Below are 13,572 nucleotides of genomic sequence, written 5' to 3' on the forward strand. Positions count from 1 at the left end.
GGAGAGAAATATCAGCTGTGCTGCTGACATCAGCGCCTTTGTTTATAGATGCTGGAGTTGTCCAGAGCCTGTTTTTTCCTCTACGCTGTTGCTACAAGTATGCTTGGTGTGAGGGACTGCCTTCAAGTATATCTGTCCATGCAATCAACTGGTTTTCCTTAGATAGAAAACTTCAATCTGACTTGTTAATCTGGAAGAAATGTCTCTGTAAAGTGCCTTGAGATGAAGTGTTGTGAACTGCGCCATATGGATAAACTGAATTGAATTCAAATATATGCAGAATTTTTTTATTCTTTATTTGTCATTACACATTTAATTCTGGCATCCCAACATTCTCAATATAAACAATATGGGAAGAGTAAAGTAATGATTAACAAAAAAAAAATTCTAACATCATTTTACTGTGATAGTCAGTGAATGTGGCATTTGTAATTTCCTTTGAAGGGAAATTGAGTTTTATTTTGAAAGTTAGCGGAAGTAGTATATGAGCGCCGCACTGCAGACTTGACGATGACGTAGTGAAACAGTTGGAAAAGTACCGCAGGCTGCAGCTTAGCAGGAGAACTGTGAGAGAGAAAGTTGAAGCGGAGTTCTGTGAATGAAGATGGACTCTGCAGAGGTGGAGATAGACGGCAGCGTTATGGAGGGAGTGAGTATTTACCTTTTCTAATAAAGAAACGAAGGGAAAACAGCTGAGGACCCTCCTCCGCGCTGATAATAACAGGCTAACAGAGAGCTAACGGTTAGCAGCTGCCTCGCAGCTCTCTGATGCGGCTCCTGATTCACCCCGGTGTCGGTTCTCCGCAGGGCGGACAGATCTTGAGAGTCTCAGCGGCACTCAGCTGCATCACTGGCTCCGCGATAAAGATCACCAAGATCCGGGCTGGCAGGAGCACCCCGGGACTAAGGTGGGTCAGCAGCTAACAGGCTAACATTAGCCTATTCATTAAAGTTGGTTCACTCAGTTTTAAATGAACAAAAAGCTGACAAAAATGGTTATTTTGTTTATGTTATTTTGTCCTAGCTCAGTTTAAACCTATATTAGATTTTTTTTGGACGCTTCTGATTTTAAGCTTAAATAGATTCAGGACCAGTATCTCCAAACACAGATCAGACTTCATTAAAAATTCTGCATGAATAAGAATATTAATGAGCATCTTAAGCATCACTGAATCAGCCTGCCAGCCAATAGGAACGTACAGTTTCATCTGAGTGTAATAAAGCCATTCCCATTATTCACTTTTCTGTGCAGCTTCCATTTTTTCCAGAAACATCTGCTCATTATCAATCCATCATCAGTTACCTTGTCAGTGGCCAGTTCTATAAAAAGAAGCTCTCCTTTACCTTAACCAGGTCTGATGTTTTCAAAAAGGGTTTTGGAAAACCTTTACAGATTTTGGCTTTTTAGATAAGCCCTCAGTAGATAAAGGTGGGACTTAATTAAATTTTAAAAACAGGTTATAAGTATGTTTACAAAAGGCAATTTTTTATATTGCCACCTTGAATGGTTAACATATTGTGAAATAAATTATTATACCTATTTCTTTGTTTATTTTGACTTTTATTAAACTGCTTTCAGTGTTTAGTGCAAATAAATATTTAATTTTTTCCCCCATCAAAATCAAATCTTTATTGTTGTCATTGTCACAAAGAACAACGAAATTTTTAAAAAAGTGCCATCAATCGATCAGTGCATATGCTTAAATCAACTTGATATTCAAACTAGCTCCCACCCTTTTAAACCCTGTGCACAAAGGAATTGCATGCACAAATGCCATTGGCTGTTAAATATCCCACAAGCTTCTTATTTATTGCAATTAAAAGCTAAGATCTTTTGTGCTTCTGAAGATATGTGTAAAAACTCTGTAAGTTTACACGACTTGAGCTGTGTAACCTCAAAAATATCCCAAAAAAATCTTTCATTTGCATAAAATTTTTTTTTTTTTTTTAGTATTCAATTTCATGGGTATACAGGTGCTGGTCATAAAATTAGAATATCATGAAAAAGTAGATTGATTTCAGTAATTCCATTTAAAAAGTGAAACTTGTATATTATATTCATACATTACATACAAACTCATATATTTCAGATGTTTATTTTGTTTAATTTTGATGATTACAAATGACAACAAATGAAAATCTCAAATTCATCATATCAGAAAATTAGAATATTGTGAAAAGGTTCAAAATTGATGGCCCCTGGTGCCACACTCTAATCAGCTAATTAACTCAAACCACCTGCAAAAGCCTTTAAATGGTCTTTCAGTCTAGTTCTATAGGCTACACAATCATGGGGAAGACTGCTGACTTGACAGTTGTCCAAAAGACGACCATCGACACCTTGCACAAGGAGGGCAAGACACAAAAGGTCATCGCTAAAGAGGCTGGCTGTTCACAGAGCTCAGTGGCCAAGCACATTAATAGAGAGGCGAAGGGAAGGAAAAGATGTGGTCGAAAAAAGTGTACAAGCAAGAGAGATAACCGCACCCTGGAGAGGATTGTGAAACAAAACCCCTTCAAAAATGTGGGGGAGATTCACAAAGAGTGGACTGCAGCTGGAGTGAGTGCTTCAAGAACCACCACACACAGACGTATGAAAGACATGGGTTTCTGCTGTCGCATTCCTTGTGTCAAGCCACTCTTGAACCACAGACAGCGTCAGAAGCGTCTTGCCTGGGCTAAAGAGAAACAGGACTGGACTGCTGGTGAGTGGTCCAAAGTCATGTTCTCTGATGAAAGTAAATTTTGCATTTCCTTTGGAAATCAAGGTCCCAGAGTCTGGAGGAAAAGAAGAGAGGCACTTCATCCACGTTGCTTGAAGTCCAGTGTAAAGTTTCCACAGTCAGTGATGGTTTGTGGTGCCATGTCATCTGCTGGTGTTGGTCCATTGTGTTTTCTGAGGTCCAGGGTCAACGCAGCCACATACCAGGAAGTTTTAGAGCACTTCATGCTTCCTGCAGCTGACCAACTTTTTGGAGATGCAGATTTCATTTTCCAACAGGACTTGGCACCTGCACACAGTGCCAAAGCTACCAGTACCTGGTTGAAGGACCATGGTATCCCTGTTCTTAATTGGCCAGCAAACTCTCCTGACCTTAACCCCATAGAAAATCTATGGGGTATTGTGAAGAAGAAGATGCAATACACCAGACCCAACAATTCAGAAGAGCTAAAAGCCACTATTAGAGCAACCTGGGCTATCATAACACCTGAGCAGTGCCACAGACTGATCGACTCCATGCCACGCCGCATTGCTGCAGTAATACAGGCCAAAGGAGGCCCAACTAAATACTGAGTGCTGTACATGCTCATACTTTTCATGTTCATACTTTTCAGTTGGCCAACATTTCTATAAATCCTTTGTTTTTATTGGTCTTCAGTAATATTCTAATTTTCTGATATGATGAATTTGAGATTTTCATTTGTTGTCATTTGTAATCATCAAAATTAAACAAAATAAACATCTGAAATATATGAGTTTGTATGTAATGTATGAATATAATATACAAGTTTCACTTTTTAAATGGAATTACTGAAATCAATCTACTTTTTCATGATATTCTAATTTTATGACCAGCACCTGTAATTCATATTGGACCTCTCGCACTCGTAACACTTATTGTACATATTGTGGAGATAACTGTATACATTTCAGATCTCCAGTCATAAGTATTGTGAAACTGACCCTTTTTGTATGCTAAAGCTCCATTTGGCACGATTGATCAAAGTAGGACCAAACGTGCCAAAAATGAATTATTTGAATTTCATGACTACTTTGGCCATAAGCAGTTACATTTTTAGATGTGGCTTTAGAGAAAATTTCATTAAAAGCACTTTTAAAAATATTATTAAAACAAAATCTTATGGGAAACGCAACTGGATATTAATTTTCTGCAAAGTGTTATGGACAACACAGCCCCTTTATGCCAGAATAGGACATATTTTGGAATGGAAGAAGATGGAAACAAAGTAAGAACTGAAAATTATGATTCATTTGATGAAATGTTATTGATTATTGGTTCACTTTCAAGTTCATGGTTGTTGTTTTTTTACAATTGCCTGATTCTAAAGAGATTGGATTTTGTTTAGAAATAAACTTGCTGTAAGATATGGAACAAAATGTGATGTCAAAACAGCCTGCGGTCGTAGCTAAAGGGTTAATATAAAAACTCAACAGTTTTATTGTATTGTATTTTATTGTGCAGATGTATTGTAATTGTTTTGTCTAATATCATTGAAAATATCTGGCAAATATCACAAACCAGATTGTAGAAATGCTATTAAGGCCCATTTAAACAGGGTTTCTCTTTTCAAAGTATAAAAACAGAATTAAGTATTCGGTTAATCTACAGAATTAATTTTAGATGAATATAAAGAGTGTTACTCTTAAAACACACCCAAAAAAAAAAAAAACTTAAACAAGTGTTTGAACCTCTGAAAACACAGTTCATGAAATTTTATAAACGGTACATTACATTTCATTTTTTTTTGTGAAAGTAGAAAAAACATGGTTTATTTCTTTTTTTTTTAGGATTAATGGCAAAATAGAAACAAGGTTCTGAGAATAAGGTAAATTAAATCCTTTTTATGTTCATGAACAATTAGGAAAAGTAATTCTCTCACTTATGAAATGCTTAATTTCAAAAATCTTGAAATTCTTTCATATGGCCTAAAATTTTTTATGACATCGGGTGATTTTACATTTTTATATATATATATATATATATATATATATATATATATATATATATATATATATATATATAATTTTTTCTTTGGATCAAAACAATAAATCACTGTGAAGGGTCTGAACAGCTGCAGGAGGACTCTAAGCTCTCTCAGACTCGTACAGCTGTTGGTCTCATTCTGTGTTTTCAGACCGCAGCACCTGATGGGCCTCCAGCTGGTCTCAGATCTGTGTTCCGGCAGTCTGCAGGGGGCAAGCATTGGTTCCACCGACATCAGTCTGACTCCAGGAAAGATCCAGTCTGGGAACCACACGGCCGACACACAGACAGCAGGGTGAGTCTTTCAGCAGCTCCTGCATGCCGTGTTAAACCGTCACTCACACGGTTTGTATAATGTGTGTGTTTTCCTGCCAGGAGCGTGTGTTTGCTGCTCCAGGTGGCTCTGCCCTGCGCTCTGTATGCTGACGCTGCCTCACAGCTCTGTTTAAAAGGAGGAACCAACGCAGAGATGGCCCCTCAGATCGACTATACTGTCAAGGTAGGCTGTGTGCTCAATCTGCTGGAACCGCCTCATAGGACTGCTCAATATTGGGAAAAGCTAATATCCCCATAAGTAAGCAGTTAAGGGGCAAAATGTCTATGTGCTCTGGGTTCTTATCAAAAAAATAGAAACTAATACTTTATGAGATATTCTTCATCCATCTGCGCAGTAGTTACATGGAACAGTAATTCCATGATGGAGCTAGACATCTCAAAACCGAGCTGAAGCACGGAGTGGCTCTGATCAAGCAGTCGGGAAGACATGCAGCATCACACCCGCTGTATGCTGCACTGAAGGCTGTGTGTTGGGTTAGCTTTTAGAAACTCTTCGCACAGGTTTCTTGTGTTGTATTTAAGGTGGCTTTTAAGATTAGTCGCTTCCTCTCATAGTTGTTACAGGTGTTCGATGTGTCTCACAGAGTATGCATTTCTAGAAAGCCGTCTCCTCTGAAACATACCTCCAAAACATCTGTATATTTATTTTAAACCATGAGTTCTTCATAGCTATTAGTTACCTCCATTTGCCTGGCTCTCAGCCATTGCATCTCTCACTAAAATTCAGCTCAGATGTTTGCTATCCACCCGCATCGAGGCAGACTTTTATCGTGAAGAGATGCAGGAGCTCCAGTTTGTATTTATTTATTACTGTAAACTCAAAACTGGATCATTTTGCTCTACCTGATCAGCTTGATTCTTCTTCTTCCAGTAATTAGTTCTGTGTAGTAGTTTTACACAGAAAACTGCTGAAAACAGACCCAATGTGAGATGAAAGGAAATTTTTTCAAAAGTAAGACTTCAAAAAGTCTGAAAAAACTGTTGATCTCCTCCCAGAAGGTTAAGGTCTTTTAAAGACTTTTAGCAGGAATGCAGAACATCTGCATAACGATCTGTATCAGACCCACTGTTAAAACTAGGGAACACTGGTGCTAAAACTAGAGCTAATTCGGTAAGGAGGTGATTCAAATGAGATTAATCAGATTTTTTATTTGTATGAAAAAAAAAAATCCAAACTGACACAAAAAGCATTGACAGAGTAACCTGCAAGGGGTAATCCTGAGGACCTTATCATGATGAAGCTATCCACAGTAAGCGATCTGGGCACACTGGTTCCAGCTAAGGATTCAAACAATGTTTTTTATTTTTCTGCAGCATGAATTAACCTACCGTAGTTACCTTTTAGGACCTCTAGATAAGAACGCTTTTTGGAGTGCTTAAACATGATATTCACTGGTGGAAAAAAGGTTAGTTTCTGCTGCTTGATGATGGCTAATGGTTAGATTTAGTCAGACTGGATATGATGATTTTGTCCATCTTGAACAGAGCATTTATTCTATCTTTGAGTTCTATCTTTGTGGTTATAAAAAAATATGAATTGTCACATGAATTCACAAACTCTTGACAGAAGTCAACAGATGCATTAGCGTCATTAAGGAAATGTTTTGGACCAATGAAATGCACTGACATTTATGACGTCAATGCATCAACCAGATGCGGAAAGCTGAAGCAAAACAAACATGGCTGCACCTGTTATAGCTGGAATACCCTTTGTTTCTTTTTGAAAAAGGATGACATTTTTACTGTTGTGGATGGGAAAAATGTCCTGACCAGATTCGATTAGAATTTGATTTATCCCTTAACTCTGCAGGTTGTGAAAAAAATAAAGAATGTGATACGGTAAAAAACATCCTCTAACATCTAGATTTCTCCTTCAGGTATTTAAACCCATCGTAGAGAAGTTTGGAGTCCGCTTTGACTGCGACATCAAAATGAGGTTTGTTCACTGACATCTCTGTGCCTATGCCACTGTTTAGAGTGGGATCTTATGGTTCTGGTTGTGTTTCAGGGGTTACTACCCTAAAGGTGGAGGGGAGGTGATGGTGACAGTGAATCCGGTCAAAGAGCTGCAGCCCGTCACCATGACAGACAGAGGAAACATCACAAAGATCCACGGCAGAGCGTTCGTGGCCGGAGTCCTGCCCTACAAAGTAAAACTTGCTCACAAAAGCATTCTAAAATCTGTTTTATTTTCTTGTATCTTTGTCAAAAAATATATTTTGACAAAGCAACATTTTATCTTAAAAAAAATTTAAAGTTTAAACACTTTTTTCCTAAGTTGTCTTTGAGCAAGCTTTATATTACTTTTTCCCAGTTGGCCAAAGACATGTCGGCTGCAGCCGTTCGGACCATTAGGAAGGAAATCAAAGAACTTTACATCAACATCCAGCCGGTTCAGGAGAAGGACAAGGCCTACGGGAACGGGAATGGCATTATGTAAGCCCCTCCTATTTACAGATGCCACCAAACGGTCTGTCTGCGATATCTGTCTAGCTGCTGCTGATTAGTAATCTTTGTGTTTCAGAATCATAGCAGAATCGTCTACAGGGTGTCTGTTTGCGGGCTCGGCTCTGGGGAAGAAAGGTGAGGATGTCAGCTAACCAGCAGGTGGCAGCACCCCTCTGAGTCACATTGTTTTCAGGTTGCTGCAGATTAGATGTAGATGGATGCATTGCAAAACGCTCTCCTGTTGTTTATGGCAGCCTTTCAAGTTTTAGTCTTAGTGCTTATTAGTTATAGTCTAAAATAAATTCATTTGATATGCAGAAGTTTTAGTCTGCTTTAGAATAGTTTTTCCTGTCTGTTCTGTATCTTAACATAGAGTGCACTTCCTCATGAAAAAAGCTTAGTCTAGGAAAAGATTTTCTCATTATCATAGTTGAAGAAAACAACGCTGCTTTCTTGGTGTAGAAAGCTAGCCTCGTGAGACCATCCTGATCTCGCGAGCTTTCAAGGTTTCACTAGCAGATCAGTCTTGACTGCTTTCCGTTAAAGAAAATTTGGAGCCGTTCACCAAACGAACGTCCAATCAGCGTTGGCTTTGAGGCGGGTTGAGGTGTGACGCAACGAGAAGCCCGACAGTTCAGTCTAAAGAACATGGCGGCTTCAGCCGATGAAACTAGCGTTAGTGTGGCTATCAAGCAAGTTTTATCGGAATTACAGAGTATTTCTTCACTGAAAGAAGAGCAAAACACTGCTCTGGAGGCTTTGCTGAGCTAACAAGCCTTTACCTGCTGCAGCAAGAGTAGCCTGGCTTGTGGTTGTGTTTTCGTCGTCGCTCTGTTAGTACGTCATATGCTTCGTTGATCTGATTGGTTTATTTGGCCCGTCTATCACCAACATAGGCCAAACAACTAACCAGTATTTTCGCCCCTTCCCAAAATTACTCCAACGGAAGGTTTCCATCTGGCGGAGTCAGGTTAGTAGAAAGCTAACTTGGGGAAAACAAATATTTAATAACTATCTCCGGACAGGCGTGTAGCTTCAGCACAGTGGAGTCTGAGATGGTCCCTCATTCTAACTAGCAGACTGGTTGATCCAACAGAGGTGCTAATATGGCGAAATCTTATTATAAGCAATGGTTACCCTCAAAGAAAAGCATGCAGCCCATCAGACATTCTGACCAGAAGGACAGCAGAGAAGCTTCTTCTGTAAAACATCAAGAAGTTCTTGGGGAGACGGTGGAAATTTAGGGCGAAGCAACCGGATCTGATCCATCTAAGAGATCTGATATACAGGTGCTGGTCATAAAATTAGAATATCATGAAAAAGTAGATTGATTTCAGTAATTCCATTTAAAAAGTGAAACTTGTATATTATATTCATACATTACATACAAACTCATATATTTCAGATGTTTATTTTGTTTAATTTTGATGATTACAAATGACAACAAATGAAAATCTCAAATTCATCATATCAGAAAATTAGAATATTGTGAAAAGGTTCAAAATTGATGGCCCCTGGTGCCACACTCTAATCAGCTAATTAACTCAAACCACCTGCAAAAGCCTTTAAATGGTCTTTCAGTCTAGTTCTATAGGCTACACAATCATGGGGAAGACTGCTGACTTGACAGTTGTCCAAAAGACGACCATCGACACCTTGCACAAGGAGGGCAAGACACAAAAGGTCATCGCTAAAGAGGCTGGCTGTTCACAGAGCTCAGTGTCCAAGCACATTAATAGAGAGGCGAAGGGAAGGAAAAGATGTGGTCGAAAAAAGTGTACAAGCAAGAGAGATAACCGCACCCTGGAGAGGATTGTGAAACAAAACCCCTTCAAAAATGTGGGGGAGATTCACAAAGAGTGGACTGCAGCTGGAGTGAGTGCTTCAAGAACCACCACACACAGACGTATGAAAGACATGGGTTTCTGCTGTCGCATTCCTTGTGTCAAGCCACTCTTGAACCACAGACAGCGTCAGAAGCGTCTTGCCTGGGCTAAAGAGAAACAGGACTGGACTGCTGGTGAGTGGTCCAAAGTCATGTTCTCTGATGAAAGTAAATTTTGCATTTCCTTTGGAAATCAAGGTCCCAGAGTCTGGAGGAAAAGAAGAGAGGCACTTCATCCACGTTGCTTGAAGTCCAGTGTAAAGTTTCCACAGTCAGTGATGGTTTGGGGTGCCATGTCATCTGCTGGTGTTGGTCCATTGTGTTTTCTGAGGTCCAGGGTCAACGCAGCCACATACCAGGAAGTTTTAGAGCACTTCATGCTTCCTGCAGCTGACCAACTTTTTGGAGATGCAGATTTCATTTTCCAACAGGACTTGGCACCTGCACACAGTGCCAAAGCTACCAGTACCTGGTTGAAGGACCATGGTATCCCTGTTCTTAATTGGCCAGCAAACTCTCCTGACCTTAACCCCATAGAAAATCTATGGGGTATTGTGAAGAAGAAGATGCAATACACCAGACCCAACAATTCAGAAGAGCTAAAAGCCACTATTAGAGCAACCTGGGCTATCATAACACCTGAGCAGTGCCACAGACTGATCGACTCCATGCCACGCCGCATTGCTGCAGTAATACAGGCCAAAGGAGGCCCAACTAAATACTGAGTGCTGTACATGCTCATACTTTTCATGTTCATACTTTTCAGTTGGCCAACATTTCTATAAATCCTTTGTTTTTATTGGTCTTCAGTAATATTCTAATTTTCTGATATGATGAATTTGAGATTTTCATTTGTTGTCATTTGTAATCATCAAAATTAAACAAAATAAACATCTGAAATATATGAGTTTGTATGTAATGTATGAATATAATATACAAGTTTCACTTTTTAAATGGAATTACTGAAATCAATCTACTTTTTCATGATATTCTAATTTTATGACCAGCACCTGTAATTAGAGTGGGATCAAGACTACCTTCTGAAGATTTTAGTTTTTCACCTCACAGTACTCAATGGACCAACACAACCCAATGAGCTGTGGTTGAAGAGCACATAACCCTCTCTTCTATCCCTTTCAGGTGTTTACGCTGATAAAATCGGTATTGAAGCTGCTGAGATGTTACTGAGAAACATCAGACATAACGGCTGTGTGGACGAGTTCCTGCAGGACCAGGTGAGACACTAATGCACCCCGTGATGACGTTCCAGTGGTAATTTCTACCGCCTGAGTCCTCACCGAGTCTTCCTCCTCCTCAGCTCATCATCTTCATGGCGCTGGCGAAGGGGACGTCCCGGATCCGGACTGGAGCAGTAACACTACACACGCAGACGGCCATCCACATCGCAGAGCAGCTCACTCAGGTAAGAAGGCTTCAAAGTTAATGATTTAGAATTAGTAGAGTCAATAACTTTAAATTTGTGTCCGAACATTTTTGTTTGTTTTATATATATATTTTTTAAATCTTTTATTTTATTCTGCTTTTATTTTTCTTCTGTTTTAATGTTTAACTCATATGAAGCAGTAAACTCGCCCTGTGTTCGAATCTCTAAATGTCTCTGCTTCCTGTTGCCTTGAGCTTCTGTATTATTATTCATTTGAAAAATCGACATATTTAGGCTTTAATCTGGAACTTTTCTCATTCAAATCTTTTGTTTTCTATTATTTTTAGGCAAAGTTCACAATAACGAAGAGTGAAGACGAGCTGAGCAGCAATGTGACCTACATCATCGAGTGTCAAGGATCAGGGGTGGTTAACCCTCACCTGTAGCCACACACACACACACACACACACACACTGAAAACACACGCACTCTTCTGGACTCGTAGCTGCTCCTGTCATGGCTGACCCTCTTAGTTTTTATTGCTCAGGGTTTATTTTGTGTTTCCTTAAAATGCTGTAATAAGATAAATAAAATCTTTCAAACAAACTAAAGATGTTTTTTTTTTCTTTTCTTTTGGGTAATTTAAATAAAGCTCTGATTAGATTAGCCTTACATCTGTTTTTTGGCAGTTATTTGTTTAAGGTATGTTTTTGGATATGTCCAATTCTTGTACAGCTGAGCATTGTAGTCTGCTCAATATGGGGGTAGAAAAACCAAACAAAAAGGGGACCTTTTCCAGACTGCAGATGTTGGATCAGGACCAGTACTTCCTACGTCGCCCCGCCTTGTTTCCGTGGCGTCAGCAGTGTGGTGTCGTGTTGACTCTGAGCTCCTTAACCCACCTGCTGCAGGTGAGCTGCTTGGAGCCATGCTTTGACCAGAATGTGTGTCGAAACCTGAGGATGCTGTAAGCTCACACCTCTGTCCCCTCCGGAACCGTCTGTAACCCGATCCGGGTCACCTGACACCTGCCGCGCTCAGTGTCCTCGCAGTTCACTTGCTGTCTTGTAGCATGGCGGAGACGTGGCCCTGGAGGAGGCACTACGATGAACCCCGGATTCCCCAGCCTACGGCAGGACCTGGACCAGCTCCTGGTTTAGCACCGGCACCATACTGTGTCTGGATTTCACTGATTGCAGGCAAGTCATATTTTTTTCCCCCTTGCTGATAACTGCAAACCTTTGTGGATATTGAAACATTAAAACATGCAAATCAGAGATTTTGTTTCTGTCAAGATCAGCAAGTTTTTAATTTCATAATCAAATCTATTTAATTTCTATCAAACATGTTTGGGGTTTTTTTTTCTCCAAAAATGAAAGTTTTTTTATTTTATTTTTTTTTATCAAGAAGATGAATGCTGGAGCAGTCTGAACATCTCGGCTCTTATGATTTGTGCAATATCCTTCAGCTCCTCTCGATGTCCCTGTGAAAACCATCTGAGCTGAAGGACTGCTATTACAGAACAGCAGAAGCTGCAGACATTCAAATAAAGTAGCTTTCGATGGAGATAGATGAAAAGATCTTTTATGGCTTTATTACAGATGCATTTCTAAAATTTAGATCAAATATGTTTTGAAATCATGACCTACATAAAAATTATTTGGATCAAAATCACAATTCTATTTTTAAACCATATGGAAGGAACATATACTCAGACCATTCATACTTTATTTTTAGTCCAGTTTAAGAAGCATAAGGATATTTTATGGAATAATTTGGTCCTTAAAGCTTCACGTGCAGTTTATTATTAAATATTGTTAAAAAATGCATCTATCAGTAATAGAATTAGTAAAATAAGTCATCTACCGTTAATTACAGTTTTGTTGTTTTGTTGATGGTTGCTTGCAGCTAAGCTGAATTATTTAGTAAAACATTAAAAGATGTATTTTAATATAGAAATTTGGACCAAATGAAAATCTTGATGTCACTCAATGCTTGGTTGGATTTCCTGTTGCATGAATTACTGTATCAATGCAGGACTATGTGTACGTGCTGAGTCAAGTGGAAGCCCGGGTTGCTCTGTTAGCTCCCTTCAGGTTGTCTGCGTTGCTGTACCTGGTGTCTACCATCTTCCGTTGAACAATACTTAATTTCTTAAATAATTTCTCTATTGGGTTCAGGTCAGGCCAGATTCCTGGCCAATCGACACAGTACCACCACAGTCATTGGACCAGGATTAGATACATACTTTTGGCAGCATGGGCCAGAACCAAGTCCATCCATTTTCCATCACGCTTATCCCAAGCAGGGTTGTGAGGGATGCTGGTGCTCATCTCCAGCTGTTTATGGGTGTGAGGCAGAGTACACCCTGAATAGGTTCCAGAATCAATTACCTCAGACTTGATTTCCAAATGAAATGTAAAATTTTAAAATAAACTGCAGTATCCATAAGTGTATACCGTATGTAAAAAGGACTGGATTGTCAAGCTGCATTTTCTGCTTCTTTTCCCCCTTTAGCCAATGAATTATGTTATTGGTGCTGTCTTAGGAGTAGCTAAACACCGTTAGGGTGACAATTGTGACCTATATGGATATATCTAAAGGGTTTGGGTTTTTAAGCTCTGACTTTAGCTGCATTCTTTGCTTCATAGATCCTACAACCTTTGGTTATCCCTGGTAATTTTTATTTATGTTTGTGTACAGCCCCATGTCAAAAGCCAGCTTTTATTACTTATGCTACCTTTTGGGAGTTTTAGCTGTCTGTTGGAAAAATGTTAAATCAGTTGTCTTCA

General features: G+C 39.3%; 1 protein-coding gene across 1 annotated transcript; it reads left to right on the top strand.

Annotated features, from left to right (window-relative positions):
• Positions 1-487: 487 nt before the first annotated feature.
• Positions 488-11,389, top strand: rtca (RNA 3'-terminal phosphate cyclase). Its single transcript, XM_038286661.1, has 11 exons — positions 488-649; positions 808-908; positions 4,879-5,022; positions 5,103-5,226; positions 6,941-6,999; positions 7,072-7,213; positions 7,378-7,499; positions 7,588-7,646; positions 10,537-10,631; positions 10,715-10,819; positions 11,128-11,389. Exons 1-11 carry the CDS (start codon positions 599-601, stop codon positions 11,224-11,226), a joined length of 1,101 nt encoding a protein of 366 aa, XP_038142589.1. The 5' UTR covers positions 488-598; the 3' UTR covers positions 11,227-11,389.
• Positions 11,390-13,572: the final 2,183 nt, after the last annotated feature.

The sequence above is a fragment of the Cyprinodon tularosa genome, unplaced genomic scaffold, assembly GCF_016077235.1.
Source record: "Cyprinodon tularosa strain WSP-4 unplaced genomic scaffold, ASM1607723v1 ctg106, whole genome shotgun sequence".
In the NCBI taxonomy this organism is placed as follows: domain Eukaryota; kingdom Metazoa; phylum Chordata; class Actinopteri; order Cyprinodontiformes; family Cyprinodontidae; genus Cyprinodon; species Cyprinodon tularosa.

Bases quoted from the DNA above. Each gene is read 5' to 3' on its own strand.
- rtca (XM_038286661.1), top strand. From the start codon at position 599: ATGAAGATGGACTCTGCAGAGGTGGAGATAGACGGCAGCGTTATGGAG. The intron at 650-807 runs GTGAGTATTTAC...GGTTCTCCGCAG, and splicing joins ACGGCAGCGTTATGGAGGGA to GGCGGACAGATCTTGAGAGT. The intron at 909-4,878 runs GTGGGTCAGCAG...CTGTGTTTTCAG, and splicing joins AGGAGCACCCCGGGACTAAG to ACCGCAGCACCTGATGGGCC.